The 17,175-nt window shown below is 37.1% G+C and overlaps 1 protein-coding gene across 1 annotated transcript in view; it reads right to left on the bottom strand.

Annotated features, from left to right (window-relative positions):
• Positions 1-17,175, bottom strand: part of CCDC14 (coiled-coil domain containing 14) — a 44,839-nt gene that overhangs the window by 10,299 nt on the left and 17,365 nt on the right. The window contains 2 exon segments of the mRNA XM_007449711.1: positions 13,460-13,601; positions 15,986-16,487. Coding sequence (XP_007449773.1) covers positions 13,460-13,601; positions 15,986-16,487 — 644 coding nt within the window.

Genomic DNA, 17,175 nt, shown 5'->3' with positions numbered 1-17,175 from the left:
CTCTTTCCCACAACGAACTTCACAATATGTAGCTGCTTCACAAATAGGAACATACAAAAGGAAGTGTTTACTTCTAAGAAGTTAATACTTAAAAAAAAGGTATCTCTGGTATCTTTCCAGAATTACTTACCTGGAAATAATCAAAACTAAAGTATTATTGTTATGAAATCTAAAATTATAGATCCTACCTCACATCATTTGTATGTATTAATTCAGAATGAATTAAAGAGCTAAACATAAAATATAAAAATGAACAAAACTTAACTATACAAGTTTTAGGTGGAAATCTACATAATCTTAAAAAGTGGGAAGGGCATTCCTAAGCAAGACTCAAAATCCAGCAACCACCAAGGAAAAGAACGACGGATTTAACTACATCAAAATATAACAGACAGGCTTCCCTGGTGGCGCAGTGGTTGAGAGTCCGCCTGCCGATGCAGGGAACAGGGGTTCGTGCCCCGGTCCGGGAAGATCCCATATGCCGTGGAGCAGCTAGGCCCGTGAGCCATGGCCGCTGAGCCTGCGCGTCCGGAGCCTGTGCTCCACAACGGGAGAGGCCACAACAGTGAGAGGCCCGCAAACCACAAAAATATATATATATATAACAGACAAAGGGTCTGTAACATTTAAGAACTCCTACAAATCAGGAAGAAGGGCAATAAAATGTGACAAACGATAAGAATGGGCAATTCACATAAGAAACAGAAATGGCCAATAAGCATATAAAAAATGCTCAGCCTCACAAATATGAAGAAATGCAAATTTAAAACAGGAGATATTTTATGGCCACAGGATTGACAAAAATGAAAGGAAATAACACTTTTTGTTGGTGATGGTATAGGGAAAGGGATTATTTCAATTGGTGGGAGTCTACTGGTGTAACCATTTTGGATGTCAATTTGGCATTATCCAACAAATGTAAAATGTTCACAATCTGTGACAAAATAATTCCAGCTCTAAGTTATCTAGCCTCAGAAATAGTTCTATATGTGCAAAATCATCTATAATCTTGTAGATATATATAAGGATGTTCTCAACAGCAATATTTAATAGAAGTTGGAAACAAAATACTACATAAATTATGATATATCCATACTATGAAATACTAATACACAGGTATTTAAAAAAAGAGACTGGCTTCCCTGATGGCGCAGTGGTTAAGAATCCACCTGCCAATGCAGGGGACACGGGTTTGAGCCCCGGTCCGGGATGATCCCACATGCTGCGGAGCAACTAAGCCCGTGCGCCGCAACTACTGAGCCTGCGCTCTAGATCCTGCAAGCCACAACTACTGAGCCTGCATGCCACAACTATGGAAGCCCACACGCCTAGAGCCTGTACTCCGCAACAAGAGAAGCCACCGCAATGAGAAGCCTGAGCACCGCAATGAAGAGTAGCCCCTGCTCGCCGCAACTAGAGAAAGCCCACACACAGCAACGAACACCCAACGCAGCCAAAAATAAAAATAAATATATTTTAAAAAAATAAATAAATAAAGAGACTGTCATGGAAAGATTTCCAAGAGACATTATATAGTGAAAAAAACAAGCTACAGAACAATAGTATAACATGATTTCATTTTTGTTTTAATAAAATTCAGCTTTTCTGAAAAGGTTTCTCCTTTACAACAAAGAGGGCAGATTTAGAAAAGACAGCATAGACTGGTAACCCATAACTCCAACTGGAATGTTTCTTCTGATATTTTCCAGAAAAACAGCAGGTCCTTGTACACACCAAGTGTGTGACAGAAGCTTTGCTTGACAATTCTGTATGTCCCTGGTCAGATTCCTCTCTCCTCTTCTCTTTTACAAGTTCATGGGCCTGAGCTGAGAAGCATAATAAAACTGCTCCCATATTTAGGAAAACATTCCCTCCAACCTAATTGTACCACTAGCTACTCTCTTCCCTCTCATTCCCAGTTTTGGGGGCCGGACTTTTAAAAAATGATTGTTCTATAAAAATGATACATGATAATAAATAAAAGTCTTTTAATAATGGATAATGTTACACATGCTATTTAAAAGTATTATGTATTATATTTAAGTTTACTTTCCATAATGGAAAAGAACATGAAAAAGAATGTATATACATAACTGAATCACTCTGCTGTGCAGCAGAAACTGATACAACATTGTAAATCAACTATACCTCAGTAAAATAAATTTTTAAAAATTATTCGTAAACAGCCTAAAGGAAATAGGATATGAAAAACATTGACTTTGGAATTTTCACTGTCAAGATTACTAACAGTCTATTCTGAGCCCATAATTCCAGTTGTTTTAGTTCTATGTATAGATTCAATGTTCATCTCTAATCTACTCCTTTACCTGAACTCACCTCTTGGTTGACTAGACTTTGCCATTCAAGAATCTTTGTTTCTAAAGGAGGCCAAGGGTGCTATATTTCCTAAGTTTTCCCACACTTTAGAATATGACTATTACCTTTACACTAAAAGGATCACTGGACCACATATTTTCTTTTCCCTTAGAACTTTGTAAATGATGTTCTATAATCTTCTGACAATTAATATTGCTGTGAAAAGGCTGAGGCCAATCTGATATTTTTCTCCTTATGATTTGCTTTTTCTTTTGAGTGTCTGTAAAAGCTAAATTTTTTTGTCCTCAAGGTGTAGTAACGTCACCAGCATGTCTTGGTATTGATCGTTTTGCACAGTTTTTCTGAGAACTTCTATACCCTATTGATCTGCTGACACAGATCTTTAGATTAGTAAGTTTCCCTTTATTTATCTACCTTTTAATATTTAATCTATTTGTTCTCTTCTCTTTTGCAGGAACACTATGCCAATTTTGCATCTCTTTTGTTTCTCTTCCATGTATATCATGTTCTTAATAATAATTTTTAAATCAATCTTTTTCTATTTTTTTGGTATGATTTCTTGAAGCTTATCCACCATGCATTCAGTCATTTAACAAGAATTTATTAGAGTGAGTGCTAGGCACAATACTTGGCACTAGAAATACAGCAGCAAACAAAAAAGACAAAAATTCAGCCTTCTCAAATTCATTGAGACAAAAAAGAGCATAGAGGTTATCAGGGGCTGGGGGGAAGGGAGAAGGGGAGTTACTTTTAGCGGGCACAGGGTTTATGTTGGGGATGAAAATGTTTTAGGTACAAACAGTGGTCATGGGTACACAGTATTGTGAATGCATTTAATGCAACATACACTTACAAGTAGTTAAAAAGTAAATATTATGTCATATTTTACCGCAATAAAAATAAATTAATAAAAAATATTTAAGGGGGTTGTAAAGAGAAATAAGATAAGGCTTACAGGAGAGAGTGAACTATGAATTTAGTAGCAACTGAAACAGAAATATTTGGGGGGGAAGCAAAACACAAAAACCAACAAAACAACAACAAAATTCAGCCTTCATATTGCTTAGCTTCTTTTTTATTTCTTTATTTTTTTCGCTGCATTAGGTCTTAGTTGCTGCACATGGGGTCTTCATTGAGGATCTTTCGTTGTGGTACGCAGGGTCTTTGTTTTGGTGTGTGGGCTTCTCTCTAGTTGTGGTGCACGGGGTTTTCTCTCCAGTTGGGGTGTGGTTTTCTCTCTAGTTGTGATGCGCAGGCTCCAGGGAGTGTAGACTCTGTAGATTGCGGCATGTGGGCTAGCTTGTTGAGGTGTGCGAGCTCAGTAGCTGTGGCACGGGGGCTTAGTTGCCCCGCAGTGTGTGGGATCTTAGTTCCCCAACTGGGTCAAACCCACGTCCCCTGCATTGGAAGGTGGATTCGTTACCACTGAATCACCAGGAAAGTCCCCTGCTTAGGTTCTAATGGAATACAATATCCCTTACTTGATGTTTGGTGTTAATTTATTTGTTTCTAACAGGGCTTTCATTTCTGTAATTTTTAGCTTTTTTATTTTTCCAAGGTCACCTAATCCACTTTTCTTCTCCTCTTACTGTCTTTTCTTCTTTAAGCACTCTCTCTTTTCAATCTCTGTCTTCCTGCTTCTAAGAGAGATTCTATTATATTTAATTTACTTGAACCTATAGAATACTGTTTCAAGTTTTCCTGGGTTTTCTTCCAGTGATCTGTCTTGTGATGTTTATTCTTGACCTACTTTTGTCCCTTTTGTCAACTTGTTTATTTTGAATGTTATACAAACATCTCTCCCCTTCCGTAAATTCATTTTTCCCATAGCTTTTGTGGTTATCACTCTCTCCCAGTTTTCCTGATCCTTCTCTACTTGTTCCTTCTTTGGTTTCTTTCACAGGCTCCTCTTCCTGTGTTCTTTCCTTAAAAAGCTGTTGTTCCCCAGCAATTCCCCTTTGGCTTTGTTCACACTCTATACCTTCTTGGGTAATTTACCACTTACACGCTGATAACAAATCACTTGCTTTTAATTATTATTGTCTCCAGTGTCTACACAGTGCCAGACCTGTAGTAAATGCTCAATAAAAATGTGGTCAGTGAATAACTCCCAAGTCTGTTTCTATCCTGGATCATACCATACATGTCTCCAGATGGTCTAAATGATACACCCAGCATATCTAATTCCTAACTCACTGGCTCTCCCATTACATTTTCTAACTAAAAATAAAGTGACAGATTGGTTCAAGATGGCAGAGTAGAACGATGTGCTCTCACTCCCTCTTGCGAGAGCACCGGAATCACAAATAACTGCTGAACAGTCATCGACAGGAAGACACTGGAACTCACCAAAAAAGATACCCCACATCCAAACACAAAGGAGAAGCCATAATAACACGGTAGGAGGGGTGTAATCACAATACAATCAAATCCCATAACTGCTGGGTGGGTGACTCACAAACTGGAGAACACTTATACCACAGAAGTCCACCCACTGGAGTGAAGGTGCTAAGCCCCATGTCAGGATTCCCAACATTGGGATCCAGCAATGGGAGGAGGAATTCCTAGAGAATCAGACTTTGCAGGCTAGTGGGATTTCATTGCAGGACTTTGACAGGACTGGGGGAAACAGAGACTCCACTCTTGGAGGGCACACACAAAGTAGTGTGCACATTGGGACCCAGGGGAAGGTGCAATGACCCCAGAGGAGACTGAACCAGACCTACCTGCTACTGTTGGAGGGTCTCCTGAAGAGGCGGTGGGTGGCTGTGTCTCACTGTAAGGACAAGGACACGGGCAGCAGAAGTTCTGGGGAGCACTCCTTGGCATGAGCCCTCCGAGTCCGCCATTAGCCCCACCAAAGAGTCCGGGTAGACTCCAGTGTTGGGTCACCTCAGGCCAAACAACCAACAGGGAGGTGACTCAGCCCCACCCATCAGCAGACAAGAGGATTAAAGTTTTACTGAGCTCTGCCTACCAGAGCAACAGCCAACTACCCACCACCAGTCCCTCCCATCAGGAAACCTGCACAAGCCTTTCAGATAGCCTCATCAACCAGAGGGCACACAGCAGAAGCAAGAAGAACTACAATCCTGCAGCCTGTGAAACAAAAACCACATTCATAGAAAGACAGACAAGATGGAAAGACAGAGGGTTATGGACAAGATGAAAGAACAAGATAAAACCCCAGAAAAACAACTAAATGAAGTGGAGATAGGCAACCTTAACAAAAAAGAATTCAGAATAATAATAGTGAAGATGATCCAGGACCTCGGAAAAAAAATGGAGGCAAAGATCGAGAAGATGCAAAAAATGTTTAACATAGACCTAGAAGAATTAAAGAACAAACAAACAGAGATGACCAACACAATAACTGAAATGAAAACTACACTAGAAGGAATCAATAGCAGAATAACTGAGGCAGAAGATGGATAAGTGACCTGGAAGACAGAATGGTGGAATTCACTGCCACAGAAGAGAATAAAGAATAAAGAATGAAAAGAAATGAAGACGACCTAAGAGACCTCTGGCACAAAATTAAACGCAACAACATTCGCATTATAGGGGTCCCAGAAGGAGAAGAGAGAGAGAAAGGACCTGAGAAAATATTTGAATACATTATAGTCAAAAACTTCCCTAACATGGGAAAGGAAATAGCCACCCAAGTCTAGGACACTCAGAGAGTCACAGGCAGGATAAACCCAAGGAGAAAGACGCCAAGACACATAGTAATCAAATTGACAAAAATTAAAGACAAAGAAAAATTACTGAAAACAACAAGGGAAAAACGACAAATAACATACAATGGAACTCTCATAAGGTTAACAGCTGATTCCTCAGCAGAAACTCTACAAGCCAGAAGGGATTGGCATGACATATTTAAAGTGATGAAAGAGAAGAACCCACAACCAAGATTACTGTACTGGGCAAGGATCTCATTCAGATTCGATGGAGAAATAGAAAGTTTTACAGACAAGGAAAAGCTAAGAGAATTCAGCTCTACAACAAATGTTAAAGGAACTTCTCTCAGTGAGAAACACAAGAGAAGAAAAGGAGCTACAAAAACAAACCCAAAACAATTAAGAAAATGGTAACAGGAACATAAATACTGATAATTACCTTAAACGTAAATGGATAAAATGCTCCAACCAAAAGACGCAGACTTGCTGAATGGATTAAAAACAAGACCCATCTATATGCTGTCTACAAGAGACCCACTTCAGACCTAGGGACACATACAGACTGAAAGTGACAGGATGGAAAAACATATTCCATGCAAATGGAAATCAAAAGAAAGCTGGAGTAGCAATACTCATATCAGATAAAATAGACTTTAAAATAAAGAATGTTACAAGAGACAAGGAAGGACACTACGTAATGAGCAAGGGATCAATCCAAGAAGAAGATATAACAGTTATAAATATATATGCATGCAACATAGGAACACCTCAATACATAAGGCAACTGCTAACAGCTATAAAAGAGGAAATCGACAGTAACACAACAGTGGGGGACTTTAACACCTCACTTACACCAATGGACAGATCATCCAAACAGAAAATTAATAAGGAAACACAAGCTTTAAATGCCATGATAGACCAGGTAGATTTATTTGATATTTATAGGACATTCCATCCAAAAACAGCATATTACACTTTCTTCTCAAATGCACACGGAACATTCTCCAGGATAAATCACATCTTGGGTACAAATCAATCCTCAGTAAATTTAAGAAAATTGAAATCATATCAAGCCTCTTTTCTGACCATAACGCTATGAGATTAGAAATCAATTACAGGGGGAAAAAACTGTAAAAAACACAAACACATGGAGGCTAAATAATACATTACTAAATAACCAAGAGATCACTGAAGAAATCAAAGAGGAAATAAAAAAATACCTAGAGACAACTGACAATGAAAACATGACGAGCCAAAACCTATGGGATGCAGCAAAAGCAGTTCTAAGACGGAGGTTTATAGCAATACAATCCTACCTCAAGAAACAACAAACATCTCAAACAAACAATCTAACCTTACACCTAAAGAAACTAGAGAAAGAAGAACAAGCAAAGCCCAAAGTTAGCAGAAGGAAAGAAATCATAAAGATCAGAGCAGAAATAAATGAAATACAAACAAAGAATAAAATAGCAAAGATCAATAAAACTAAAAGCTGGTTCTTTGAGAAGATAAACAGCATTGATTAACCATTAGGCAGATTCATCAAGAAAACAAGGGAGAGGACTCAAATCAATAAAATTAGAAATGAAAAAGGAGAAGTTACAACAGACACCTCAGAAATACCAAGCACCCTAAGAGACTACTACAAGCAACTCTATGCCAATAAAATGGACAACCTGGAAGAAATGGACAAATTCTTAGAAAGGTATAACCTTCCAAGACTAAACCAGGAAGAAATAGAAAATATGAACAGACCAATCACAAGTAATGAAATTGAAACTGTGATTTAAAATCTTCCAACAAACAAAAGTCCAGGACCAGATGGCTTCACAGGTGAATTCTATTAAACATTTAGAGAAGAGCTAACATCCATCCTTCTCAAACTCTTCCAAAGAATTGCAGAGGAAGGAACACTCTCAAACTCATTCTATGAGGGCACCATCACCCTGATACGAACATCAGACAAAGATCCTACAAAAAAAGAAAATTACAGACCAATATCACTGATGAATATAGATGCAAAAATGCTCAACAAAATACTAGAAAACAGAATCTAACAGCACATTAAAAGGATCATACACCATGATCAAGTGGAATTTATCCCAGGGTTGCAAGGATTCTTCAATATATATAAATCAATCAATGTGATACACCATATTAACAAATTGAATAAAAACCATATGATCATCTCAATAGATGCAGAAAAAGCTTTTGACAAAATTCAACACCCATTTATGATAAAAACTCTCCAGAAAGTGGGCATAGAGGGAACCTACCTCAACATAATAAAGGCCACACATGACAAACCCAAAGCAAACATCATTCTCAATGGTGAAAAACTGAAACCATTTCCTCTAAGATCAGGAACAAGCAAGGATGTCCACTCTCATCACTATCATTCAACATAGCTTTGGAAGTCCTAGTCACGGCAATTAGAGAAGAAAAAGAAATAAAAGGAATACAAATACAAAAGAAGAAGTCAAACTGTCACTGTTTGCAGATGACATGATACTATACATAGAGAATCCTAAAGATGCCACCAGAAAACTACTAGAGCGGATCAATGAATTTGGTAAAGTTGCAGGACACAAAATTAATGCACAGAAATCTCTTGCATTACTATACACTAACAACGAAAGATCAGAAAGAGAAATTAAGGAAACAATCCCATTCACCACTACAACAAAAAGAATACCTAGGAATAAACCTACCTAAGGTGGTAAAAGACCTATACTCAGAAAACTATAAGACACTGCTGAAAGAAATCAAAGATGACACAGATGAAGAGATATACCATGTTCTTGGATTGGAAGAATCAATATTGTGAAAATGACTATACTACCCAAAGCAATCTACAGATTCAATGCAATCCCTATCAAATTACCTGGGGCATTTTTTACAGAACTAGAACAAAAAATCTTAAAATTTGTAATGTAGACACATTCTGTAGACAGAAGACCCCAAATAGCAAAAGCGGTCTTGATGGAAAAAAAGGGAGCTGGAGGAATCCGACTCCCTGACTTCAGACTATACTACAAAGCTACAATAATCAAGACAATATAGTACTGGCACCAAAACAGAAATATAGATCAATGGAATAGGATAGAAAGCCCAGAGATAAAGCCACGTACCTATGGTCAACTAATCTATGACAAAGGAGGCAAGGATATACCATGGAGAAAAGACAGTCTCTTCAATAAGTGGTGCTGGGAAAACTGGACAGCTACATGTAAAAGAATGAAATTAGAACACTCTCTAACACCATACACAAAAATAAACTCAAAATGGATTAGAGACCTAAATGTAATACCGGACTCTATAAAACTCTCAGAGGAAAACATAGGAAGAACACTCTTTGACATAAATCACAGCAAGATCTTTTTTGATCCACCTCCTAGAGTAATGGAAATAAAAATAAACAAATGGGACCTAATGAAACTTAAAAGCTTTTGAAAAGCAAAGGAAACTACAAACAAGACGAAAAGACAACCCTCAGAATGGGAGAAAATATTTGCAAACGAATCAATGGACAAAGTATTAATCTCCAAAATATATAAACAGCTCATGCAGCTCAATATTAAAGAAACAAACAACCCAATCCAAAAATGGGCAGAAGATGTAAATAGACATTTCTCCAAAGAAGACATACAGATGGCCAAGAAGCACATGAAAAGCTGCTCAACATCACTAATTATTAGAGAAATGCAAATCAAAACTACAATGATGTATCACCTCACACCAGTTAGAATGGGCATCATCAGAAAATCTGCAAGCAAGAAATGGTGGAGAGGGTGTGGAGAAAAGGGAACCCTCTTGCACTGTTGATAGGAATGTAAATTGATACAGCTACTATGGAGAACGGTATGGAGTTTCCTTAAAAACTAAAAATAGGGCTTCCCTGGTGGCACAGTGGTTGAAGTCTGCCTGCCGATGCAGGGGACACAGGTTTGTGCCCTGGTCCAGGAAGATCCCACATGCTGCGGAACGGCTAGGCCCGTGAGCCATGGTCGCTGAGCCTACGCGTCCGGAACCTGTGCTCCGTAACGGAAGAGGCCAGAGGCCACCACAGTGAGAGATCCGCGTACCGCAAAAACAAACAAACAAACAAACAAAAAAACTAAAAACAGAATTACCATATGACCCAGCAATCCCACTACTGGGCACATACCCAGAGAGAAACAGAAATCAAACAGAGACATACACCCCAATGTTCCTTGCAGCACTATTTACAATAGCCAGGACATGGAAGCAACCTAAATGCCCATTGACAGACAAATGGATAAAGAAGATGTGGTATATATATACAATGGAATACTACTCAGCCATAAAGAGGAACGAAATTGGGTCATGTGTAGAGACATGGATGGATCTAGAGACTCATACAGAGTGAAGTAAGTCAGAAAGCAAAAAACAAATATCGTATATTAATGCATATATGTGGAACCTAGAAAAATGGTACAGATGAACTGGTTTGCAGGGCAGAAATCGAGACACAGATGTAGAGCACAAACGTATGGACACCAAGGGGGGAAAGGGGCAGGGGGTGGTGGTTGTGGTGTGATGAATTGGGATACTGGGATTGACATATATACACTAATATGTATAAAGTAGATAACTAATAAGAACCTGCTGTATAAAAAAATAAATAAAATAAAATTCAAAAATTCAAAAACTAAATAAAAAGCTAAAAAAAAAGTGAAATAAAAGCAAACTATCTATTCTTCCTCTAGTAACTTCCATCTGGAAGAATTATGTTATCATATGTCAAATTATCAGGCCAAAAGACCACACTCCAGCTCCTCCCACTGATGTCCACTTCAGCTTTTGTTCTGTGTGGGTACACAACGGTCTCATATTTGAGTCTAATATCAGGAAATGGTCATGAATTCTAAGTTGCCCTTTGAATATTAAAGTCCCTCTCTAGGTGAACTGGAACCCCCACAGCCCTCATCCAGGAAAGTTTGGAACGTGCCAGGCCTTTTGGTGGTCACAGTGAATAGGGCACTACAGACATTTTATGGGTAGGGCCCAGGAAGGCTAAGTGTTGAGCACTGTGTCAGGAGTCTCAAATAAAAACTGCCCAGACCCAAATGCCAAAGAAATAATGCACCTAGCTATTTTTTTTTAAGCCACAAGATGGCAATAAACACCAAGAAAGTCCTGAAAGATTAGTTTTCTGGCCATAAAGGAACAGGAAGTTTCAAAATGCCCAAAAAAGAAAGAAAAAAAAGTTTTTGATTGAAAAAGCTGAAAAACACTTTTGAATAAGTCTATGCATTCCAACTTTCATTTGTAATGGAGATTATGGATGTTTCTTTCCAAATAAAGATTACCAAAGAGGCAAAAAAATTCCTATACTTGTGCTGGAAATCTCATTCTGCTAAAAAGAGTACCTGACAAATTCCTCATTTTTCAATAATTTCAATTTTAGAAGGTCAGGTAAACAATGGCAGTAGCATGCTATTTAATCTTTGTCCTCTAAGGACATAGCCAAAAATGCTTTGATGCGAAGTCTGAAGAATTAGGTGAAACATTAAACTAATACCTTTAAAAAAAATTAACAACAAGCAGTGACCAATAAAGTATTAAGTCTCATTTTCTTAAGTGGCTTATAAATTAGCTCCTAAAGCAATTTTAAAATGTTCTAAGGAATATAAATAAATAACAACTACTGATATTTCCCATGGTCACAATGTTAAAATAGATAATATCTGGAGACTAAGTTTTAGTATGCTTGTTTAAGAAACTAATTATTTGATAGTCATACCTTTAAGAACATATGTGTTTATTTTAAATGGGTTATAGTATGTTCTTTTATTCCACAAAATACACATAAATACTGAAGCATAAATAAGTTAGTCTCTACTTCCTAGCAGAAGCAATGCAGAAGCGTAGAAATTAAGATCAATGCACTCTAAAATCAAACTGCTCAGGTTTGAGTCTTGTCTCTGTTACATCTTAGGTATGTGACCTTGGGTTAAGTTATATAACCTCTCTGTGCCTTGGTTTCCTCATCTGAATAAGAATAACATGATACCTACTTCATAGAGCTGCTGTAAGAATTTAAAGAGATGACACATAAAGGATAATATATGGCACATATTATATTATGTCTTATGGCCTGGCACATAAGAAACATTCAATAAATGTTAGTAGTAGTATTGGCTATTACCATTATTATTATTTATACTTGGTCTTGCTTTTGAAAAACTAATGCTATTATAGGGATCCCTTAGGTCAGGACTAAAGACAGTATTATTAGAATTTAAACCAGAAACCCCACCATATACCACAGTATCTAAAGACTAATGATCTTTAGAGAAATAATCCTAGACGAGTAAATCTCACTAGGTGTCGTGCCTTTGCAGGCTCCAGATCCATGAATTTAAGCTATCCTCCAACTAGCAATCCAATTTTGTTGCTTTCCAGTTTTTTAAAATTATGCAGGTTCTTGCAGTTACCATCTGGTACAATGTCTATATCTCACGCAACTATAATGCCCTCTCAGGGCACACTCACACACTGCCATGCTGCAGAAGCACCTGAAAGTGTCCTCCAATCCTCTGCAAAGTGTAATGATAGACACTGGAGCAGGGGCCTTGGTGATCACCACCGAAATGTTCAAAGTTAAGATATTATTGATAACATGTAAGTGATTTCTGTATTTCAAGATTAGATACCTGGTTTATATCTTTTCTAAACAAATTAAGGCCATAATATCAACATAAGTTAAGATAGCCAAAAGAAAAATTATCTAAGAATTTAAATGAGTTTTTTCCTATGTCTGAATGTAGTGGGGGGACTGGTGCTCACCCATATTAGGTTCTCCTTTCCTTTGGAGTATATGGAAGTATGAGAAAATTTCATGTCCCAGATCTTTATATTAAGCAGGGCCATATTCCTCATTTTAGCCTATAAAATACAAGAAGAAGTGAGACTATCATACTTCTGGGCCAGGGCATGTAAGAGTTGGTTTGCCATATCCATGTTCTCTTTTTCCTAAAAAACATATACTGAGACAGCAGATGCTAAGACAGAGGGAACCTAAATCCTGAGTCACAGGATAGCCTCAGATGACCCATGCTGGTCTTGGTGTGAGGGAGAAATAAACTTCTGCTGTGCTATGCCATTGAGATTTTGGAGTTTGTTACTGTATGGCCTAGACTGGCCTGATTAATACCCTGAGGTAGTTCATTTTCCTCTCCATTCACTACCAACCAAGTGATAACAGATGTAAAAAAATATGTACTAGTGGGCAGAAGTAATGGAAGAGTTAGAAAATGCCAGGAATATTTGGAAAATAGGGAAAAAAAAGTAGAAACACACTAAGACAGCATATATCTATTTTCCTTATGAAGCCCTAGATATATCATTAGGCACTTTTGTTCTGGCCACGGGACATCTTTGCATGGAGACAAAAAAATTCAAAGAGCAATTCTTACCTGCGTAAATGAGCATTTTCACTTCTTAGTGGTTGCATGGCCAGTGCTATTTCAACCTGAATATTTGTGTTTCCACTTACTGTTGGAAGCAGAGATATATATAACTCCAGTTCTGTAATCAACCTCTGAATTTCTGAATCTTCTATAAAAGGCAGAAGAAATGAGTAAAGACAATATTATAAATTATTTTTGGATAAGATTATTCATATGTATTACTAAAAAAGAAAATATTTTCAGAAATATACATACATGCTATAAACAAACTCAACTCAGTTATTTATGAATTTATTATACAAATCCTATTTTCCTCTTTCCTGCCACCTGCATTTCCTTACTGAAAAGAATTCTAAAGACATTAAGTTCAGTAAACTAAAGATTAATCTTAAGTCACAGAATTATTAAATCAGTAATTTTTTCAGTTAAAGTGTCTAGTAGGAAGATGGTTTATATATATCTCCTAGTTCACATTTACCAAAAGACTATATTAGACACCTATAATTGCTAAAGGGTTTCCTATAATTAATTACAGTATTAACATTTATAATACAACCTTTGATCCTGGCATAAACAAATAACTCACTTTAGGTGATTCAATTTGGCAACACATTGAGGAAAGGTCTACTAAGATAAGATTTTATTATTTAATTTTATAAAGTAGGTTAACACAATCAGCTACACTTCATTTGATGTAGCATCAAAAGCAGTTACCATTTTTGTTATTAATTGTGGAGTGGATGGTTTGGGAGGTGGCAAACAGCCACAGGTAGAAGGTAGATTTTAGATCTTTTGTCCTTTTATTTTTGTCCCCTCATTTCTATTCAAATTTTCTGTGAACTGAAAACATTTGATAAATATAATATTAACTGTCTGATATCCAAAAGAGGTAAAGTGTATTCTAGTTACAAAAATTTACTCAACTCCATGAGTATTTTAACACCCTAATGGAATGTTTACACACACACAGTAAACAACTGTGCCCAATTACAGAGCAGACTTCTACCAATCCTCCATAGAGGGGTTTTACTTGTAAGCATTGGAGGCCGAGACCTGGGCTCCACCATTTTCTAGCAATGTACCTTAGTCAAATTACTTAACTGTTGAAGCCTAGGTTTCTTCATAGTTAAATGGAGATAACAACAGTACCTCATGGGGCTGCTGAGAGGATTAAATGAAATACTGTTCTGCAAGCCTCAGTTTCCTCATCTGTAAAATGGGGACAATAACAGTACCTCATAGTGTTGCTGTGAGGATTAAACGAGATAATGCATATAAAACACTTAGCACAGTGCTGGGCACATGGTAAGCGCTCAGTAAATGATATTGTTACTATTATTATTGTTACCAATGATTAAGTATTTGGTTAAGAAAATAGTAATAAACTTAAAGTCTAAAAACACGAGATGTTAATATATTAAACCACTGGATCAACAGTGCTACAATCCTTTAGGTAAATTTTAACATTTGGTACTTTTTTTGTCAGCCTGCAAATATTAGGTATTCAATCAGTCCTTCCACAATTAATTACTGTGTTTTCTAGATGACAAATCTGTAACTCACTCCAAATGAAAGCCATTATTTAGCATATATACCCATAATGAAAACATATGAATATGACCTGGCTCAAATGTCTCTTAACTCCACCCAAGACATTTTTCTTGATTTAATTAAAAAATCCCAAGAGTGAATTTAAAAGGGCATAAAAAGTTTTCGGTTCCTTCTCAAAGTGAGATTTGTTAAACATTATAACAGTTGGTTATTAAAGAAATGATGAGAGGAAATTTTCTGCACCTTTTTAAAATAGGAAGAAAATTATCATTCTATTCTAGGGAGTTAATCATGTTTAGGGTCCTCTAACCCCTTAAAGTTTATCTCTATAACTGGTTGAATCTTTTCAAGGTCCTTTGAATCAAGCAGAATGAATACACACTTTCAAGTAAAAGACTGTTTGATATTCCCTAGCACATTTCAAATCCACAGGAAGCAAGAGGAGCAAAACCTAAAAAATAAGAATAAAACAGACAAAATTCATTTCCTCATTAGCATAAGACATATTTCTATGGAAAATATCACAAACTCCATGTCAGTTATTCTGAATTTAAATGACATGTCACAGGGACTTCCCTGGTGGTGCAGTGGTTAGGAATCTGCCTGCCAATGCAGGGGACATGGTTTGATCCCTGGTCCGGGAAGATTCCACATGCAGCAGAGCAACTAAGCCCATGTGCCACAACTACTGAGCCTACACTCTACGGCCCATGCCACAACTACTGAGAATGAGCACAACTACTGAAGCCCATGTGCCTAGAGCCCGTGCTCCACAACGAGAAGCCACCACAGTGAGAAGCCCACACGCTGCAACAAAGAGTAGCCCCTGCTCACACCAACTAGAGGAAGCCCGTGCACAGCAACGAAAGAGCCAACACAGCCATAAAAAATAATTAAAAAATTAATTAATGAATGCTAAAATTAAAAAAAAATAAAATAAATGATGTGCCACAGAAAATTATAAAGAAAGTCTTTATCTACCTTGTTCTGCTACCAGGGCCTTGAGCTCTCCCAACAAATACTTGATAGTTCTAACTTTTTCAGCACTCTGGTCCACATTTTTTGCATTCTGCACATCCTTTATTCTTGTATCTTGCACGGGTAAGTTTAAATCCTTTCTTTCACTTCTGACCTCTCCAATTTGTTCTTTAACATATTTTTCTTCATTAATAGCCAAGAAATCTGGCTGTAATAGGGTGGGGCTGCAGCAAGTCTGACTGTCTGGATGAGAACCCAACAGTTTCGTGTATGTTTGGAAACACTTTAGTAGGTCCGGTTCCTTAGGAATTCTTTGTTGTGGCAGAATTCCATTAGCAAGACCCTGCTGCTGAAATGTTGGAGTAGCTGGTTTGTCAGTTTGGGGCAGGCTACATGGAACTCCAAGACTAGTACTGAAGGAATTCCTTAGAACATCATCAGTACAGTCCACAGGAATTGTTCTTCCTTGTGATACAAACTGGTTGTCACCATCAGTCTGAACTTCCTAAAGAAAGAAAAAAGCAAGTTAAGCCTTCAAAAATGTGAGCACTGACTTGTAGGTATTAACTATAATAAACTCAAACGAAAAGTGTTAGAAGATGACATTTGCAGGATAGAGTTATAGATTTCCAGTAAATAAACTGAATTTCCCCTCAGCACAATATTCTAGCTTTTTAAAGCCTCTGCAATATGGGAACAGTATAAAGCCATGACTAAAATAGATCGTTTACAAATATCACACATGGTTTAAAGGCATCAAAAATTAGTCTACTTTGGGACTAAACAAAATTCCACTTTGGGAAATTACAATGTAAGAAAATAAGGTGAAAAATCTTTTGCACAAATATATTTAGAGAAATGTTATAGTGGTAAAAACTTCCTTAAATGTCTAACCATAGGTGAGTAGTCACACAGACCATGGTATATTCACTCATAGAGTATTAACAAAAAAATTTACAAAAGGTAAATTACAATAAAATGTTAAGTGAAAAAAAGCAATATATAAAATGCTATAAAATTTAATTATGATGATATTTTTAAAAGAAAACTAACTTAAATTAAAACCAGAAAACAAAACCTACACAGAGAATTAAATAACTGGAACATGCTCTGTCAACATGTTAACAGCAATTATGCCTGGGTGGTAGGTATGGGTGATTTCTTTTTTCTAGTAATCTCTTTCCCCTTCCCCC

Source organism: Lipotes vexillifer, unplaced genomic scaffold (assembly GCF_000442215.2).
Source record: "Lipotes vexillifer unplaced genomic scaffold, Lipotes_vexillifer_v1.1 scaffold1378, whole genome shotgun sequence".
Taxonomy (NCBI): domain Eukaryota; kingdom Metazoa; phylum Chordata; class Mammalia; order Artiodactyla; family Lipotidae; genus Lipotes; species Lipotes vexillifer.
Note: the sequence above shows the minus strand (reverse complement) of the source record. Positions and strands in the feature narration are given on the sequence as shown.